This window comes from Empidonax traillii, unplaced genomic scaffold (assembly GCF_003031625.1).
Source record: "Empidonax traillii isolate 1590-97213 ecotype Southwest subspecies unplaced genomic scaffold, ASM303162v1 scaffold207:size1520225, whole genome shotgun sequence".
Classification (NCBI taxonomy): domain Eukaryota; kingdom Metazoa; phylum Chordata; class Aves; order Passeriformes; family Tyrannidae; genus Empidonax; species Empidonax traillii.
This window is the reverse complement of record NW_020955400.1, coordinates 1,089,711-1,110,570: the sequence shown is the minus strand read 5'-3', so window position 1 is coordinate 1,110,570 and position 20,860 is coordinate 1,089,711. Positions and strand designations below refer to the sequence as shown.

General features: G+C 35.2%; 1 protein-coding gene across 6 annotated transcripts in view; it reads left to right on the top strand.

Moving 5' to 3' along the window:
• STXBP5 (syntaxin binding protein 5) overlaps positions 1-20,860 on the top strand; it is a 103,790-nt gene that overhangs the window by 29,784 nt on the left and 53,146 nt on the right. For all 6 annotated transcript variants that reach the window (XM_027887336.1, XM_027887335.1, XM_027887340.1 and 3 more), the window contains exons 5-7: positions 9,400-9,534; positions 10,628-10,691; positions 14,045-14,128. In XM_027887336.1, coding sequence (XP_027743137.1) covers positions 9,400-9,534; positions 10,628-10,691; positions 14,045-14,128 — 283 coding nt within the window. The remainder of the gene's footprint in view (positions 1-9,399; positions 9,535-10,627; positions 10,692-14,044; positions 14,129-20,860) is intronic.

Sequence of the window (20,860 nt, the reverse complement as noted above, 5' to 3'; positions counted from 1 at the left end):
TAAAATTATGATTTGCAGCCTGAAATACTGGCTTTTAACTAATGCTTTGAAACAGTTATCTGAGGAGGTGATTGTGTGCAAATCTGTTGTAAGCTGGCTTAGAGTTTTAGATATATGGGTATCTTTGGTTAAGCAGAGTGAAAGTTTTAAACTGTACTTTTTCTGTAAATGTGATGATGTCAATAGCAAAACCTATCACAGGACTTGAACTGTGTGTTCTCTTATCAGAAAGAGAAGTAGGGGTAGAAAGGATTCTAGGTCACTAATGTCACTTTAGTGGCTGTATTAGTTATTAATTTTGGTCAGAGTACTGTTTTTTTCTGGGAAAACCTGTGCCTTGCTAAGATAGATAATGAGAGCACCGTAGTTACTATGAGTGGTGTCCGTATAGTTTAAGACAAGGGCTTATTCTTCTAGTAATTTTAATTTTAACATATCCATTACAATAACATATAAAAGTTTCCAGAACACTTAAAATCCCAGATCTGTAAATTGTCATAGCCACTTAGATCATGCTGGATGACTGTTAGCTGTTTTCAAGTATTCTGTTTTCTTTTGACTAGTTTATAGAATAAAGTGTTATACAATAATATGTAATCTCTTTACCAGATGAATTGTGATTAGAACTTGAGAGAACTGAAAAAAATTCACTCCTGAATAATTCTAAAGGGATGCCTTTAAAGTGCTAGGAGTTCTTCGTGATCAATTATACCTAATAGCTTTAGTATGTTCTGTGAAATTGAAGTAAATGGGCTCTGCTTAGGTCAGTTATATGGTGTCTATTAACTGCTAATTTTATTGAGAAGAGTGTTCATGAATAAAGGATGGGTTCTCACAGAGAAGACCCAGTTTAAGAGGAAGCAAGCACCTCAGATTCGTAAATGCTTGTTGGTTGAAAGTAGTGACAAAAGTCAGAGGGTCTGCAAAGAATCTGTATTATTAGTAAATTACACTTAGCATGGAAATGGGTATATTAGTCCCTGACCTACTATATAAGCACATGGCTGTCAGTTTTGGATATAGGGGTAGGGTGAGAAGGAAGAGAGGAATTAAAGTTGATCCAGCTGCTTCAGTCTGCCTGATGAGATGTTCAGGATCCTGGGGGCACTGCCCAGGTTTGGGGGAGTACCTTTTTATGGACAGGTTTGTCTACCCCAAAGATAGGTTTCCTGCTTTCTATGTGAATTAGTTATCATGCATAGTCTGTTCTTGCGGGCCTTTCTGGAAATGGGTTAGAGGGCTTCAAGGGTCTTTGGTAGTCACCCTATAGCCCATGTTCACTGCCTGCTACTCATTCCTGTACTTGCACTGTACTGTGTTGTGGTTCTTCCTAAAGGAAAAGTGCTTCCGTACCTCCACCTGACCCCTCTTCTCCAGCCAGATCTTATTCTTTCTCATGGTGTGTTAATACCAATAGTCCTTGATTATTACCAACAGTTCTTGTTTGTTACCTTCTAACAGTCCTTGGCTGGCTCCACAGCCATCTGTTATCAGTGTTTGAGACATACGCATTAGCCCCTTGTCTTCTGGGAACTGAGAGCTCTAAGGGATCTCACTTTGGACTGCTGTTCATGGGGTCATTAGAGAGTGGGCTTTAATATGCATTAACCCCTTAAAATCAAGAGCTCAAAAAGATCTCATTTTGGATCATTCCTTAGAGGGTTGTGAGAGAGTGGGGCTTTCATCATAGTAATTTTCCATCCTGGCTGTTAATTGAGTCAGTAACTTTCTTTGAAGATTCAACAACAAAATATTATTCTACTTGAGTTGATATTCACACAAGGAAAACAAATTTCCAAGGCTATTTGTTAAAAACAGGTGCTCATAACATACATATTAGTTCCTGGGAACAGACAGAGTTTCTGATAAGCTTGAAAGGGGCTTAGTCCAAGTGCAGTTCATCAAGGCCGAGGCCTAATGAGCATTTCTCAGATCACAGTGTGGCCTGGGGGGGGAGGAAGTGGAGAATGCAGCATCACAATCCATCCTGTGACTACAGTCAGCTTCTTTGGGCCTCTACATTCTCAATTCATGAGAATAAAATTTGTTAGAAACCTAATTAATAAAATTTTTAATGTTTTTTATGTTGTGGGAATAAGATCTGCTCATAAGGATAACTAACTTCTCAAACAGGAGTTATTTAAAGTATTAAATACTACAACGCAGGCTTGTAACTATCTTCACTAACGATACTTCATCAGCTTGTGAAGGGAGATTAAATGTCTTGGAACTCTTACTATATGACTGAAGAAGTTAATCTAGTTCCATCAGTATTTACTCTAGGATTCTGTAGATGCTAAGGTTTAAAAATTATATGCCTAATTGGGATTACCTGGAAGTGTGTTGACATTGCAGAAAAGCAGTATTTGTGTCCTGTTTAACAGGAGTTGAATTTCAACATGTCTGGTGAATTTTTATTCAGATTTTATTTCTAAATCAGGATTTGTGTAAGGTTTAGATGTGAACTAAAAGGTTGTAGCATAGAAAGCTAACTGTAGCAGTTAGCTACCCAGGTGAAATGATTTTCTTAGTCTTGAAAACTATTCTTGAACTGTGTTTAAAGAAATTAAGTAAAAAACCAAATGATAAAGCTGTGACTTCTTAGTGAATGCTGTATTTTGGCACAGCCTTTTACTAGCTCTGGCTAATTCCCTGCTTTAACCATGTAGAAGAATTACTGCCTAATATCTAACAACACAACTTTTAGATTTCTTTAGATTTTTTAGATATTTACTTATCCTGTTGGTAATTGAGTTTGGTTACCTTGCTTTCAAGTACTTTGAGCATCTTTCAATTAAGAAAAAAAATCCAGGCGTAACTTTTTTATAAATGCTTGTGTCATGTATTTAAGTGTTTTTGTGTACTTACCTGAAAATTGGAGTATTAAATCACCTGTAAATTATTTCAGAATGGACTTTTTAGTACATGATAGGAAAGTAATGTGAATTCTTGTGTTTCTACTCACGAATTTTAAGAACAGGGAGTAGAGAAAGAGTTTCTTTTTAATATAATTCTGTGCCATTACAGGCTTTGTTCTGATCTATGGAAAATGTCTTCATTAGGTAACTTATATCTTCTTAGATCTGAGCAAAACATTTCTTTAAAAGCAGTGGCCAAAAGTCTTGAAAGATGCTGCTTTCTGTTGAATCATTAAATTAGTTGAGAATCTGTAGATAACTGACCGTTAATAGATTCATAAACTCGTGACTGCGTTTTATGAAAATGATGGTTAGTAATTCAAAGCAAGTCTTCTGAAGCAGGGATTGGTGAAGTTTTAGATGTATAACAAATCAGTTAGCTGAAATTACTGACAGGTGGCAAAAGCACAGTGCAGAACAAGCTAGTTCTGCAAGCTTTCTAGCCTTTTGTTTGTTGCATTTGTGGGGGTTTCCAGCTGCTTCATGTTCTAGTTACCAAACAACAGTTAGGAGATAGTAAACCAATGTCATATTTGGCTGCTGTTCCTTGAGTGGGGGAATCAGTGTGTAGGGGCCAGGAGAAAAATGCATATGGGGGATAGTTGCCTGTGTGACTTGTCATGCGAGTTAGAAGTGTCTTAAGTAGTACCTCTTTTCAGAATGCATAATTCAGTGTGTGAACTTACGTAGTAGCCTACATTTTGTATTTCTCTAAGATGTCTTCAGTGAATCACCAACAAGTTTCTTTGTCATCTATAAATCTACGTATAAATATCCTAAGCATAGTGAAATTGTTGTGTGTTGACATGTAATGAAAACTTCATGTCAAATTTGTTTAAATTTGCTTAGTAGTAAATATTAATGTTAGGCTAGGTTAGCTCTGAAATAAGTGCAGTTAACACCTCTTATCAGAGTAAATATTGAAAGATGTTGAGATAGGTACCTAATCCAGCTTAAGTTGCCTACAATGCAGGAACTGTTAAACAGGATCTGTGAAAGTCCCTGGCTAGTTAGTCATGCATGTTTCACACCATAGATCAGCCCCAAGTTTGAGAGGGTGTAACAGACTAACTTGATTTAAAAAAAAAAAAAAAAAAAAAAAAAAAAAAAAAAAAAAAAAAAAAAAAAAAAAAAAAAAGGTAAAAGTAGCATGGGATGACAAATTTGAGACTTCTTTGCTGCAAATCAGCTTTATATACAAGTATGAAAACTTTGTTTTGCTATCCAAGACTTAACATTCTTCCTGAGCTGATGTTCCCTATTGTAAAGCCAAAAGAAATAGTTAACATCTTTATGCTAAGTCACAAAGCAAGAATCAAAATCATGGCATAAAAATAGAACTGAGCGTTTAGCGTGAGTGCTCTGCATATTGATCCCTGAATGCATTGATAGCAGTTTAATTTTTAATATGTCAGCTTCTGTGCTGTGAGATTTAAATAGTTTTCCTCAACATGAAACTGCATAATTCAGAATTACAGAATGATGCTTAAAATATCCCTGGCATTGTATCTTGCTGTAAACAGCTACCTTAACATTGCGTTTGAAACACAAACTGACTACAGAGAGTGAAAAATCCCACTTGTGTTTACTTCTCATTAATAATAAGACTTTAAGCTACTGTTGTCACACCTATTACCTGGTTAGATACAGTAATTTTGTACCCAGCCTGTGCATTAGCAGAGGTTAGTTGCGAGAGTTTTCTTCCACTTCACTGAATTTATAAACTGACCAATCCTGCCACTTTGTGGATAGCAGAAGGACATACAGGTTTTCTTGCCTGTGAAAGCAGGTGATGATAGACATTGTTTATGTGTTTCTGGTGTGTATTTTTTCTTGCCCTTTCTCTGTATCAATATCACTGTTTCATTTCCAGCCTTTAAGGTCTGGCTTTTTCCGTTTTGCCCTTGATTATAAATACATGCCCAAACAATAGATCTGAGAAGTTAAATATTTGGAGTCTTTGAAGTCGTTGATATACTGACTACAAGTTTAATATACAACACAACAGAGTTTCTCACACATAACTAAGGTTTGTTTGGTTTTTTTTTTAACCCTTTTTAAAATGACGTCTTTTAGAGTGAAAGGAAGTGATCACTGAGTCTGTTTGCCTTGATAGTGTCATATAAAGCCTTTTACCTGCTGAGGTTAAAAATTTAGGTGAACTACTAAATAATGTAATTAGAAAGAGTTTGATTTTCTTTCAAGAAATTAGCAGAAGAAGATGAACTTATTGACTCTGGATTTGTTGTAGATGTGAAAGTTTGTTTCATGAAGATCAGATTCCTTTGAGAAATGTTGTCTTGAGGCCATGCATTTGTGCAGAGTTCCACATGCAAATGTGGTCAATGGAACTGTAGTTGCATCAGTTGCCTTCTGCTGCCTTTTGGCCCTAAGACAAACCAATATGCTGAATCCTGTTACTCAGAAATTTCAGATTTCAGAGAGTCAGCTTTTAGATTACCTCTGTTGCCCTGTTAGCTGTTTTCCTTTCACACCGACTTTCACGCTGGCATGAGGCAGAATTTGACCTCTAATCTTTAAGCCCTGCCTATCTGACTGACTTGCCCATTCATAATGGGTATAATTTTTCTGTCTCCTGGGGGAAAGCTACATCTCTGACATAGCCCTTTTTTTTTTTTTTTTTTTTTTGCAAATCAGAGTTTGTGACTTCCTACATGCTTTTTGAGGCAACTGATACAAAAACAAACATCCTAAAGATCTTATGATTCCTTACCATTGATGAAATACCCTGCACTACATATTTGTGAACTCCTCTTGGTATGTCATGACATGACACAAGAAGTAACCAGACCATTGGCATCACAAGACTCTTGAGTAGCTTGCTTTACACGTTTACCCATTACTCCATCTTGGTACTACTAGTGTCAACCACAACTCAGATACTGAACTAAGGTTTTTCTCAGCTGCCTTAAGCCAATATATTTGGAGAAGCACCATTTGGAGTGATGTTAAGGATATAAATGAAATTGAAGTACCTCTTTCAGTTCCTATGATGCATTGCATTTACCCACATGGCCTTTTAATGGAACAATTTTGAGATGCATTGAAGAGGATTTCTTCCTCTGCATGTGCCTTCTGGTCTTTGAGGCCTTTTTTTGTACAGGTAGATGCTTTAAGCTAATTGCACTTACCAGATGTGAAAAGAGACCCTTTGCAGCAGTCTGGCAGAATCAAAGCAACTGCTTGCTTCCGTCAGTACCTTATTCTGACATCGGCTCTTGATTTTTTTTAAGCTCTTGAAGGCTTTGACAAGAAACCATGGATTCTTATGCTAGCATAAGAATTGAACTTCTTAGCTTTACATTGTCCTCTCTCATACATAAGAAGTTGAAGATAAAGGAGTGCAGAATACAACTCTAGTAGCTAAATGCTTTGCTTCTTAGAAAATTTTTTATTTTGCGTATACAATAATGATCAAAGCAGCTAGTATAGTTACAGTAACTGCAGACCTATAATGATAGCCTGAGGCACTAGAAATAGTTTTAGTGACTTGACAATGAAACCTGTTATCAGCATTTGTCATACTTCAAAGTATTTGTCACTATGCTCTGTTAAAGTAGTAGAAAATTCTAAAGAATATATAATGCTTCATAATGCAGTAGACTAAGGAAAGGTAAAGATGAATTTAGAAGGATTTCTGTTGTCCTAATAATACAGTCAAGATTACAGCCTGTCATTTTTCTGTAATATTTCTCTTAAAAATCTAATTCTTTGACTTACATATTAATTTAATGTTGTGTTCTTTGATATTTCTATAATTAAATTCCTCTAAAGTGAAATTCTGTTATCACTTGCTGTAATAATTCTTTTGATACATGTTGTGAAACAACAATTAAGATTTTTGTGAATGACCACTTCCACTTCTCTTGGTCTTAAAATATGTTATGGATGAAGTATATTATTCTAATCTTGTGGCAGAAAGATAGGTTTCTGAAAGAAAAATTTTCATTTTTTCAGAAAAAAATATATGCTGTTCTTGGCCAAGTGTCAAATAAGCAAGTATTGCATCACTAACAAGAAGACTCTAACCTTTTGTTTCCATCCTCCAAAATGAGTTTGAATCCCTTTAATTCTCAGTCCAATTCTCAGCAGAGCAAAATAGGCCATTGAATGCACCCTTTATGACCAATGCTAATATGTCATCACTGGCCATTCAGATAGTGGGTTTTAGTTTTTAAGAGGACTGTAAAACTTCCAAGGTTGTTTAAAATCTGTGCAGTCTAAAGTGAAGCCTTACTCAGTGAAGGGAGAAGCTCAGAACTTTAATGTTGGAAATGTTATTCTGTAAATTGCTAAAATAAATGGAGTTACCTGAAGTAAGTCACTTTGGTCAAAATATAGTTTGATTCTTGAAAGTTGAAAGGCCGAGTTTTTCTATTAAGAAAATTAAGAAACAGTAAATATTTTTATTTGCAAATGGAGTATCATTTAATACATTCAAGGAGAAATGTTGATTTTTCTAGCAAGATCAGCATGGCAAATTCCTTTTGGATTTAACTAGTTGTTCTGTGAAACAAAAGCTCTAAGAATATTTTTTTGTTTATAGAAAAATCATACAAGATTTGTTCCGATTGTAGAAGACTGGTAAAAGCACACTTTAAAAGATAAGGTTAAGAACCCAGTTATGTGCCTATACTTCACAATTTTGGAGTCTCTTCAACCTCCTGCCATTGAGAGTTTGTAAATATTTTGTGAAGTTACCTGTTCTGATGTACTATTGGTATGGAATCACTTTTTTGTTTGCTAACTCTTGACAAAATTAATCTCAGTTGCACAGAGGAGACAGTAAATTCAAAATACCTGCATATTCAAGAAGAGTACCAAAAGTACTGCAGAACTGGGCACTTCTTTAAATGTTACCCTTGTGCTATTGCAGTCGAAGCTGAAGCCCCAACTTTTATTTTGCCCACTTTACATGTTGTGAAATAGATTGGGCTTTATAACCGGTGTTTTTTGCAGATTAGTGGGCTTAGTTAAATATATTACAATGTCTATACCTTCAATGAATTGGAAAAGAATTTTAGGTCATGTATGTAATCTTTTTTTTTATTATCAGGCATCAGTGAAAAAAGTGTGTCTTTGGCATAAATATTCAAGGAAAAGAAATCAAGTTAAAACCCAAATAAATTAATGTTTTTCTTGAGATAACTGTATTTCATAATTAGGAGGGAATTAGTGATGTAAAACCAAAGTGGTACACTTTTGAATCCAGGTAGTATTGCTACAGAAAGCTTAACTTTTGAAATCTGCAGTGCAAATTAACATCTCTTCAGTCATAGCAATTTGTCATTGCTGCCATTAGCCTTTCCTTTCTGCTCAAGTTGGTGTGCATATACAGCATCTAATGCAGAGGATCTAAAGCTGTTCTTTGCATAAAGACTTATTAACAGGCTTGTGAAGTGATGCATGGAGTTGGCAATAAGGCAACCCAGCTGGGAGGAAACAAGAACAAAAAAAAATTATAAAGCTAAAGATTAGAGCTAACAGAATGAATTTCTGTTTAATAATTGTTTTACCTTATCACTGAAACATTTCTGAAAGCCCAAGTTTGATAGTTAAGTAGTTTGGTAGTTTCTTTCATACAGGACCTTGTCAGATTAAAGTGGTTTAGAGTTTCCAGAAAGTTTCTAGACTCCAATTTCAAGTTAGCTTTCTGTCAGTTTCTACAGACATTATTTCCTTATCTTGAAGAAATAGTCAACAATAATCAGGACTCAATAGCACAGAAATAATTGAGTTTTCAAGTATTGGTAGTTATGCTGGAACTATGGTCAAAAAAGAGTTCTCTGCTGCTACATACTGTTGTTAGCTCTTGAGTTTTGTTCAGGTACTTCATTCTAGCAGAGAAGAAAACTGTAAGGCAGAAAATTAAAACACAGATTAATTAAAGTAAAAGCCCAGAATTTGAACTACTTTTAAAATTACTCTTATAATTGTTTATGATTCTTCTAAGGGTTACTTTTTAGAGGTCAATTTGGATTACATGTGAACTTATTTTTCCTGTGTTTTGTCTTTTGCCTTTGAATCCTTACTTGAAAGTAGCTTAATCTGCATAAGACTATGTCTAAAATCCTTAGTTCCATAAAATTTGAAACTAGATAGATTTCAAAGGGAGATTTGTAGAATATAGGAGTATTGTGTTTTAAGTCTAAAATTACAGAAATCCTGATCAGATACATTCAATATGATAATTTTCAAGGGAAACTGTAATTTTTTTTTCTTATCTGAATGACTTAATAGTTTTGGTATACCTTGCTTTCTATTTTTTTGTTTAGCCTAAATTTGGCCACTGTCTGTCCATCTAGTACTTTTGTCATGTACTGGCTTTTCTACTTGAACTTGTCTTTTATCTTCCTGTTTGCCTATTGCATTTTTCCTACCTTTTGGTAATGTAGACCTTGAAGTGTAGGATATCCAAAAGACATTTCTTTAATTTCTTTTTGGTGACTTTCTCTTTCAGGATAACATTCTGTCATCTGCCTTTCCAAAGCAAGTGGCTGTATGTGGGGACCGAAAGAGGAAACATTCACATTGTCAATGTGGAATCTTTTACTCTCTCAGGCTATGTCATCATGTGGAATAAAGCCATTGAACTGTGAGTTTGATCAAGTATTGTCTTTTGAGGGAAGGGAACATCAGTGTCCCAGTCATCGTCAAACATCAGTTGTAGAAATGTCATTATCTAGAGGCTCATATTATCTAGAGGCTAATATGAGCCTCCATATTAGTCTCACTACAGTAAATATACAATCAAAGTATGTAGTCACGTAAATAGTTTTTGTTTTCATGAATGTGAAGTGTTAACATTAGTATATATGTTTCTGCCTATAACAATATTTTATCGTCGTGCCTGGAATGCACATAGAAATACACAAAAGAGACAATATAGAAATAGAATTAAAAATCATTACATGTAGTGCTAAAATAGAAAAAAAATAATATATATTAAACTATCATGTGGCTGGTACTGGGACAGACATGTCACTTCTATAGCTTTGGAGTTAAAGACCAAACTGTAAAGATATGCATTTTTTAAGAGGGCTGATACATTCAGAGTTTAAAATGACTGCCTAAAAACGTAAATTTAAATAACCCTGTTCCAAGAGCAAAATACGTTTTATAGCTATTGTCATTGTTCTTCCTTTTTCAGTGACAAATTTGTGTGTACAAATACAGTGGGTTTTGGGTGAAAAGATAGAGTTGTGTGCTGCTATTCCTGTGCAGTTAATTTGTTCTTAGTATGTCTATTTTCAAAGACACATGAAGTCCGCCACTTTCTAAAGCCTGCTGAAACAAACACAGCTCTTCACTAGTCCCTTGTCTTAGGAAGAAGTTAACATAAAGTGTTACTTCTGTGTTATTGTAACAATGGCCACCTTGGGCATTTCATGCCCACTGTGTCAGTTCTGTAACAACAGAAGTTAAGATAAATTTTGTAAAGCTAATGGAAATTTTCTTTTGTGGATAGGCTGTAAATAAGTCTTTCCTTAAGACAGAAAGTATCTACAATAGACACATTATTTATGGGCTTGAAGATAAAAGGTGAAAGGAACTCCACGCTGATTTGTTAACAACTTGCTTGCATGGAGCCTATATCTGCAGAATCTGTATTGCTTACAATAATTTTGAGATTCAGTTTAGAACAGAGGAAATTCTTTTAAACAGAAATATTTTTTTTTTTTTTTTAGTTCATCTAAATCTCACCCAGGACCTGTTGTCCACATTAGTGACAATCCAATGGATGAAGGAAAGGTAGGATGTGTTTAAAGACTCTTCAATACCTTATTTTTCAAGCAAGACTTATTTTTGAAGTATAGATACCACTGCTACTTAAGGAAGGATTAAGTATATAAGGACAATGTTTAAAATGTAAAGGAAGGCTAAATCAAGGTTTTAGGCTCTGAAAGTAATATGAAACAAGGTGTAGACATGTCTGTAGGTCACTTTACTGCAATAATTCATCTTGTAATCAGAAGCATTTGAAAACACAGATGAAAATGCTCAGCTGCAGAAGTTCTGGGAAATGAAAGCAAAGAATTTTACTTACAGCGATGAAAGGTAAGGTGTCACCAAAAAAACCTGAATCATAACCTGAGTGCTAAAAGTGTGATGGAAAATAATTAAAGTTTACCATGCTCTTGCGTGTTGTAATTTCACAACTGTAAAATGCTTATTTATATAGCATATTTATGTGGAATACCATATACTTTGTCTTTAGATTAACTAATCTGAGACAGTGTTTTTATTTGAGGTCTAACTCACAAAATCACATTTTGAGCAATTTAATATAATCACTAGCTACTGTCTGCTATTGAAACTGACCTGTAGTCCAACTAAATACTTCAGAAAAGTAAACTCAACTAAAATGTGTGAGAGAGAGCTATATATTAGACTTGTCATTTCCTTCTTATGAGATAGTATTAACATAATCATATGTTCCTCTGACAAGAAGCTTTACAGTACATGTTCTTGAAGGCCTCAGAAGGCAGGAATTTTTGTCCTGCAACATAGCAACCACAAAGAAGTTGATCTATGAGCTCAATGGTCATGAGTTCCTTCTGTATTCAAGTAAATCTACAGGTACTGCCCATTGCTGTGGGACATCTGTTATGAGGCCCATACGAAAACAATGCAGAATGCCTAACTCAATGAATTAAGTCTTTACTGTGAGCTAAAAAGGGAAAGCAAGGAGTTAAAATGTTAGTATGCCTTCTCTAGGTGACAGCAATTGCTGTAGTACTAAATCTTCCGTTCCCCACCGAAGTCATGGGTATAAGGCTAAGTAAGTGGACCTCTTTGCAAGATTTGGGTTAGTATCACAGGGCTAACACACTATGAAGGGTTTTTAGATGCTTTAGCTTGTGTGCCCAGTGTAGTTATTTAGCACATCTTAGTGGTCTACTGCTGATTTTGTTCAGATACCTCGGTCCACACTGATGAGTAGACAGTGTTCCTATTTTAACAATAGGAATAAAGCAAAATTTTAAAGAATTATTTGAAAACAGCAGTGTTATATAAACCTTTTCCAGAACTATGTAGGTAGCCAGAGAGCCCCTGATGCTGCTTTAAACACATCTTCATTAATGACACCACTCTAAATTAATGAGGCATAAGGGATTGAATGCGTGATGAATTAAATACTGAATTATTATTTTAGTCAGTGAAATGTTGCAAACGTACTATACTTTTGAACTCCCATGTGTGAAGAGTCTTCAAAGAGAGGGAAAATAGTTTTGCTTACTTGTGTTCTACATATGTAGGAGACATGTTTTTTTTTTGTTTACTTTTTGTTTGACAGGTCAGTGGTAGATTAAATTGGAGAGAATCAAAGAGGTACTATTGTCTTAGTTTGTATTCTAGACACTTGAAATTTCAATCCAACAAAGAGAATTGAATGAGTGGAATTTTTTCATTTGGAGGAGGCTCAGTGCATTGAGCCCGTAACTAATGGTTTTCTTCGTAGAATTACATTTGAGTCACGTTCCAGGCTTATAGACTCTAGAATATGAACACAATTAAACTATGGGAGTTTCAGAGAATACAAATTATCTATTTATTTTGGTGTATTCCACCCCACACCTAACTTTTGTCAATTGAAGTTTTAAAATTACTCAGTTTATTGGTCAAACTATCAATAAGTGGTTTAGATTCTGACCTTACACTTCTCTTATTTCGCATAAGAAAAATATTGCTAAAAAAAATTCCATGCTGTTGCAAGAACTCCCTATGTACTTTTAAATTTTGTTCACTCTATTAGCCCTCTAAGAAGGGGGTTTTCTAATGTTTAAGTTAAAGTAGAAAAGTTATAAAATATGGCTTATAATTGGCAGGTTGATTTAAACTGATAGTGTACTTATCACTAATGGGAAAAATCGAACATTCACTTTTACTAGATCAAACATGTCTAATTTTTATGGTGTTTTAGTGCTATATAGCACTGAAAGAGATACAATATTTTGTAACCTGGTAGGAGATTCTCTGTTATTTTTCACATTGGTAAACTGTACATGCTGAAAATCTTAATATGTGGAAAAGACTGTCCTGGCAAAACATGTAGGTGGGGCAATAAGTCATATTGATTTAGATCTCTAAGGTAGTGTGAAGGCAATAGTTTCTGATTTACAATCTGAAGGACACTCCTCAGGGCACTTTGCTGTTTTCAAGTGATCAAATTGTAGCAGCCAACTTCTCCTTTTTTGGTATGTCCGTGTGGGGCAAAAAGTAGAAGTGAAGGCATGCTACGTAATCCTAGGGGCAGCTTCTGCTGTAGCAACAATGCTAAAAGGAAAGATCTCACAGTAGATCCACCTCTATGAAAGATGAAGCTGCACTGCATTCTTCCGTGTAACAAGTGGCAAGACTGTTACTCCTGCCTTATGTTGGCCTTGTTTGCAGATTTTTTTTTTCTGTTAAGAGAAGTGTCACTTGAGATAGGAGAGCAAAACATGTAAGTACTCAGCAATGTGTCACACCAATTATAAGGAGCAATTGGAGTCTTCACTCCCTGCAGAAAAGCTTTAATCTTGCTTCTAGTGAAAATAATATTTGGGAAATTATCTTACTGAATTTTTCTAATTTTCCTCTTATGAATAAATAATGGTTTGGGTCTTCCTTTAACCAGTTATCTCAATTGTAATTAACATCTGGAGAAAGCTTATAGTACTTTATTTTTAGACAATGAACTCTTGGGGAGGGAAATCTAAGCAGAATGAATTCCAGTGAGGAAAACACACAATGAAGTTTTATTTTTCAACACCACCACCCACTCCCCAACTTTCACTCAGGAAGGCATACACTTAGCAAGGTTTAGGGTTGATCTTTCTGGAACTCAAAGCGATTTCCAAGGATTCTTCAGAGGGATGCTTTCATTTTTTTCTAGTTTGGCATGAATGTCCATTGTATTTGCTGGAACTTCAGGACAATGACAAGTACAAAGTAAACCTTTCTAACGTTTAGATCTTCACCTCTTTAATTCTTGTTTTTGTAACTGAGTTACTACATGTAGTATTATGATGCATATCTTTGGGAAAAGATCTGTAGGCATTGCAAATGGTATAATTTTGCTTTTTCTTATAATGACTTAACGATTCTGCTTGTTAATGCAGCTTCTAATTGGCTTTGAATCTGGAACGGTGGTATTATGGGACCTGAAGTCAAAGAAGGCAGATTACAGATACACACATGATGAGGTAACATTTTTCATCTGCATTACTTAATCTGAGGATATCATTCACTACTCTAATAGTGATTCTTTTTTTCCATTTCTTCTCCTGCTTCTGTCACCAGAAGGTAACAATAAATAGGTTTCTTTGAAATTAAAAGCACTTGAAGTTTTCTCTAACAGAGCAGTATAGTTGATAATGAACTTCAAATATGTTTACTGAGTTTAAGTTTGTGAAGTAGGGAATGGTGGTGTGGATTTCTGCAGTAATTTTTTTGCGAGTGAAACTTTCAGATCTTTTTTCTGTTAGTCATGTGACTTTCACCTGTATTAACAGCTTAAGTTGAAACTAGATGGTTTAGCAATTTCTGTAATTTGAAATCTTGCATATTCTGAAAATGAGGGGGGAGAAGAAACTACTGAAGAATCTCATTGCTACGTTTCTATAAACACACCTTTGTAGGGTAAGATCAGAGTTTGAAATAAGACTGGGGGAGGTTTAAAAAAACCCAATGGCATTAAATGGCATTCATTTCTTTAAACCTTTTTTCTTGAGAATAAACTTTTTGAAAGAGTGAGACTAAGAAAAATCATTCAGCATAATATGCAAGTCGATTTTGATTTAAAAATAACCCAAAAAATTTGTTTCAGTTACATTTTATTGATTATAAAATGGCTGTGTCATTGTTCAGTACCAGCTAGGCCTGTTACTTGATTCACAGCAGATGTGTTTTCCATAGCCCTGTGCTGAACTTTTCACAAGACATGATCTAGAGGAGTTTTTTGGGGTTTTTCATGGTGGTACTTCTGGTTTAATACTTGTGTGTTCTACCAATTAAGAGTTTCTCTGAAGAGGGAAGTCTCTGAAGTAGTCTAAGCCTTAGATCATCAGAGCTGAATGAGGTTTCTTTGTATTCAGAAATGTCCGTATAAGCCTTAAAGTATGTTATGTGAAGAATAATTTTCTTTTTCCATTTTCATTGCATGCACCTATTTAATTTCTGTTGTCATTTGTTTCAGAAACTTACTCATGTCTCCATCTTCTTCTAGTCTGAAGCTTTTCCTATACCTCTTATTCTTCATGCTCTTCTCTACCTAACTCTTTTTAACCATTCTCTTTTATCTTATGTCTGTACACAGAACCTCTCTAGATTGTTTCTTGTTGACTCTAGTTTGGTTGTTTTACGAGGGAGTTTCTTTCATATGCTGACCATAAGGTCTGTATTCCATCCATGGATGTGTGATGACCCACTCATAAGGAAAAGGAAGCACCTAATGTCACAACATGTTTCACCTCTTTTTACATTGGTAAAGGCACATGACATTCTGCCCTGCAGCAGGAGCAGGATTTTAAACATCAGGATTTATGTCCTTGGCTCCCCACTTGTTCTTGATGAGAGCTCTTCAGCGTGTGGAGTTGACAACCAGTAAGAAGAGAGCTACTTAGTCCAATCTTGTGACACTTGCTATCTTAATGGCTGGTTAGGCTTTCTCAGGCACCATGAGGGGGGTGGCCAGGCACATTGATACCATAAAGAGTGCTTGCTAGAAACTTTGCCATTAGATTAGTTTCCTCCTCTCTCATTACTTTAGTCTTAGAGCATGTAACTTGAATGTTTGTGCAGTCTATCACAATCATTTGGTGGAGCTTTTTTGACTCAAAACTTTGGATGTGTGAAAGGATCCAAATGTCATCCTTTTGTTCCTTAGCAGAGGAAGATCATGAGGGTCAAGCTCCCTGCGTGATCAGAGGTTTGTGGAAAGATATCTGTGTTATTTCCTGAGGGAAGAAGCTGAATCCAATTATGTTTTTGTAGCTTACTGCTTGGTTTCATTTCAAATGGCTTGACCTTTAAGAGGCTTTCCTGAAGCAAATTCCCATGTTGTAGTGGGGCAGTCTCTTTTATTGCTGAAGTTTAGGTCGACTGAACACTGTCCACATTTTCTTCACATGTGTGCCTTTCCAGCACCCTGCTCTAATAGTTGGAGCACAAGAACACTAGAACACTCATCCCAAGGGCAACATGACCACCCCTAAAGCCTTTGTAATTGTATTTCTGCTTAACCGTAGCTGGGGAAGGCAGCTCTAGGTCATGATTAGTGTCAGTGTTGATTGCTGGCATATTCTTCCTTCCACAACATTCGAGTTCATGGAAAATTTAGGGAACTTAATTGGAGTTTGGTCTTGATTTTTCTGTATTGCAAATGAGATCCTGACTTAAAGTAGCGTATATTTTTTATTATAACAGTAATATTTTGCATATTTAGAATGAGTTTGAATAATGCACAAATGTCATATTCTTTTTCAGATAATTTGAAAGAAATTATCTCTACATAGTGGAACTGAAGTTGTGAAGGAACCTTTCTTTAGAAAGTGTCTTTGAAACCCTTTACTCAAAGCATCCTTTTTTTCCTGGACAGACTCTATGGAAAAAATAGGACTAAATTTTTTTTTCCATGTTTCTTAAGCCATTTATGTTCAGAGATTGGGGCCCTAAAGTAAGCTCTACATTCCTTATGTGGAATACACTTTATATTGCAGTTATTTCCCAACTTGAATTTTGATCCATGAAAGAAAACAAATTTCTCAACTATAAGTTTTGTTTCCAAAAAATAGCCCTCAAATGTAACATCTGAAAACTAAAACTGGTTGTATAATAAAGTCCTTTCTTTAAGTAATATTTTGTTTGTTCTGATGTAAAGTAAGCTTTGATAGCATTAACTGCAATGTATTATAGATTACTATTTTTAGACTCAGTGTTCTGGCACATGGCTGAGTGTAAGAGATTATTTTCCAGCATTAAAAAATGTCAAAGTAGCCTGTGGAATTAGGAGGACAGGGGAAAGAGAAACAACCCTGGTATGTGACTTGCCAGAAAATGAAGTATTTCAGTGTATTTAATTTCATCAAAACAATCTTCATGATGTATTGTCATTTAAATCTCAATAGCTGCAATATTGGGGGTTTTTTTCTTTCCTTTGCAGCTTTTTCCCCCTTCCTTTCTTAGGTTATTGACAATGGAGTTAGCATAGGTACTCCCAAGTTTTACTATCCTTTTTTTAAATATTTTTGTAAACCTGTAGAAAAGGAGTCAGTATGATCATCCATTCACTAACAGAAAATACTGAGAGTGTCCAAGGAAATTAAATGGCTGTCATAAGAGAGTGAAATCTGGATAGGCTATGGTAAATAATCAGTGTGGCTTGCAGAATAACTAACCATAGACTTCGCCTATGTCATGCACAGTATATTTCAAGCTCAGTGAATGTCAGAAGAAAGTAAAGGATCGTGGCAAAGTCCAAAGAATTATGAAAGGAATTATCAGTGTCTCAGGTGCGTTCCTCCGGAAAAGTATTCAGAAATATTTTCCCACAGATTGTGTTATACTTGAAAAGTAAGAAATAAGATGCATCTTATTTAAAAGAAAAGGACAGTTTACTTAGTTTTTTTTTATTTCCCCTGAGTTGTAACAACTGTATTTGCAGTAGTCTAAACTTGGGTTTGGAAAAATGGATATAAAAATTCTTTTGAAAACAGGGTAGACTGCTTAAATTAGTAGCTTTTGTATTTACATCGTTGAATACCTTCACGTACTGATTTTGGCTGGGATAGGTTTAATGTTCATACTAATAGCTGGCACAGTGCTGTGTGTTTGGATTCACTGTGAAAGTGATAACACACTGATGTTTTAGTTGTGCTGAATAGCTCTTACTCTGAGGAATTTTCAGTTTCTCATGCTCTGCCAGTGAGCAGGTACACAAGAAGCCAGGAAGGAGCACAGCCTAAAACCTGACTTTGGAACTGGCTGAAGGGATATTCCATACCACAGAGCCTTATGCTCAGTATATAAACTGGGACAGGTTTCTGGAAGGGGGCTGATTGCTGCCTACTGGATGGGCTGGGCATTGGTCTGCTGGTGGTGCGCAATTATATTGCACATCACTTGTTTCTCTTGGGTTTTACTCCTGTGCCACACTCTCCTTGTTTCTGTTGTTGTTTTAGTTATATTTTACTTTATCTCAATTATTAAACTGCTCTTACCTCAACCCATGAGTTTTCTGTTTTTCTGATTCTCTTCCCCATCCTACACTCCCCATCCTCCACACCCCATGTGAGTGAGCAGCTCAGTGGTGCTTGGTTACTGGCTGGGGTTAAACCATGACAGGTGAGAAGAGTAATATCAAGCTGTTCTGAATTCATATGCATGTAATAAGCTGTAGGGTTAAAATAAACCTATAGGAATTGAAAAGAATGGAATTATTTGTAGAAGTGTTTGATGAATTGAAAAAGCTAAATTTGTCTAGTGGAAAAATACCATCAAAACTTGAGTCTTTATTGATGAACTTGTCTCTTACATTGTAAGGTTGCATTTAAATTATTAGTTTTTGTACCTCTTAAAGAACCAAAAATAATACTGCGGGATGTGGCAGTTAGTGTCATGGTCCAGAAACTGTGGTGGTAGTGGATCAAGGGTTGGACTTGATGATCTCACAGGTCCTTTCCAACACATCTGATTCTAAGATTCTATGATTCTGTGATTTCTAGGGATATAGACATGAAGTGTTTTTAAACATTTATTAGTCTCTCGAAAAACTGGTTGCTGCAAGAATGTTTCCTTCTTAAAATCAAATATGTGTACCTTCTTTGCAGGCAGTATGGCAGTCATTTTTCCATATGGGATAATCCTTCTGGAACAGATGGTGAAAATGAGGCTACCTTTAAGTACAGCCTGTCTCCACATAATACTCAGGGATAGTTAGTTTCTACAATTTCTGGTAAAGTTTTGGCATACATAAGACAATGTGGTCAATTGGGCTGTGTTTGTTATTCAAAAAATAATATTTTATTTCCTTCCCTCTCCAGAAAACATGTAACTGTCTCAGAAGTTTTCAAACAAACTTCCTTAGGGTCCAGAACAGCTACCTTAAATTTGAATTAAATGAAAGGGGATAGTAGGAATACTTTTAATATGAAACCTTTAGTTGTAACTAGGTAAACTTGAAGATTTGTTTAGATAAACTTCATTGCTCTTTCAATAGAGTGTTCCCTGTGTAAGTTCTTGTAAACTTTCACTGTATTTGGTTCATGTTCATAAATGGAAGGATTCAGAATGTTAGTTGAGGTCAGGACTTGGTTTACCTGTGCAGACAATTCTACTTGATACAAATGCCTTGTGCCTTAAATATAGTAACAGTCCTCTGTGGTACTTGTATATGATCTTGTTATAAGGTATTACTTTCTGTTCGGGATCCTTTAACAAGTGATATATTCCAAGAAGATATTAGAGAGAGAGAGACAGTTGAATCTTTACCAGCTGATGAAAGCATACTACTGCATTATGGTAACAGGTGAAGTTTAAATCATGATGAGAATTATGATTAAAACTTTGAGTTTTATTCTGGATCTGTAAATTTTTATAAAATATTGGAAAAAATGTATTACTTGTAGGGACTTCAAATTGCAACACTAATATTAAGCATGGGAAAAAATGCCACCACTTTTTTACTCCTAAGTATTGAGATGATTTTTCATCTATGAGGTTTCTTTTGGTGATTGAGACTATTGCTGTCAACTACCTAGTACTACCTAAGTAGTACTATAAGGTACTATAATGTACTTTTTTCATTATAGCTGACTTGTCACTGTAGATATACCAGCCTGTTGTACCTGGAGATAATGCTGCAACTACTTACAGGTTTGGTTTTATTTTTCAGGCTTATAAGAATTTGTGAATTGTGTGATAGCAAAGGATAGTGCTCTGTACAAAACTTTATCATACCCAGCCCATAGAATTGTTGGATTATTTTATAAACGTAAACAACATATTTTTGTTACAGTTTAAACAATATTTAGCTGCATTACTAAATATAACAAGAGGTTCTATAAAACTAGACAATAAAAAACCATAAACCAAAAGGCTCACTATTCTCTTTCAGTGATTTTTTTTTCCATCCCTCCATGATCCTTGCAGAAACTGTGGTAACAGTCATCTTTCTCCTTTGTGCTCAATTTATCAGATCTCTGTATGTTCTTAAGCATTAATACTGTTTCAACAGTAACAGGTTGTTGCGTTCCCTTCCTCTTGAGATTCTTTTTCAAGAAAAGAGTATTCATTTCTCAGATTTATCCTTCCTTTCTTACTTACTTCTAAGAAAGCTTGCTTTCTTACTAGTTCTTAAGACCTATTTCTACATTTGTGTCTATCAAACTGTTCCATTAACGCTATGGGCTTCCTACTATTGTCAGAGTATGGCAGAGTATGTAAAATGTACAGGTTGTATTTTATTGCTGAGCATAATATAGTTATTTTATTAGTGTCAGAGCTTTTTAAAATGAAACCATCTTGTTGCTGAGTCCATACTCTTAACTTATTGATCTCTTGCTTTATTTGGTACTATGTTGGTATATAAAAGCAAGTGTTCAGTATTTATGCAAAGTTTCTTTTGTAAAACTTGTTTTTTGCTAATCAAAAATTTGATGTGCAGAATGAGCAAGACTATTTCACTATGACACTAGGATACATCATGTGAATCATCTAGGTTTCTGAGCTACATGTGCACATGTGATATTGGTACAGAAAGTCTGTCTTCTAGCAAAATCTGTAGTGATTCCATAATATATAGGGAACAAGATTAAATTTCACTAAGAAATATCAAACTTAGTTAATCTCTAGTTTACATATATCCAGATCTTCTACTACTTTAAACTGGAAAAATTATTATTGGAGACTCCACTAATGTAGTAGTAATTTTCCTCTAT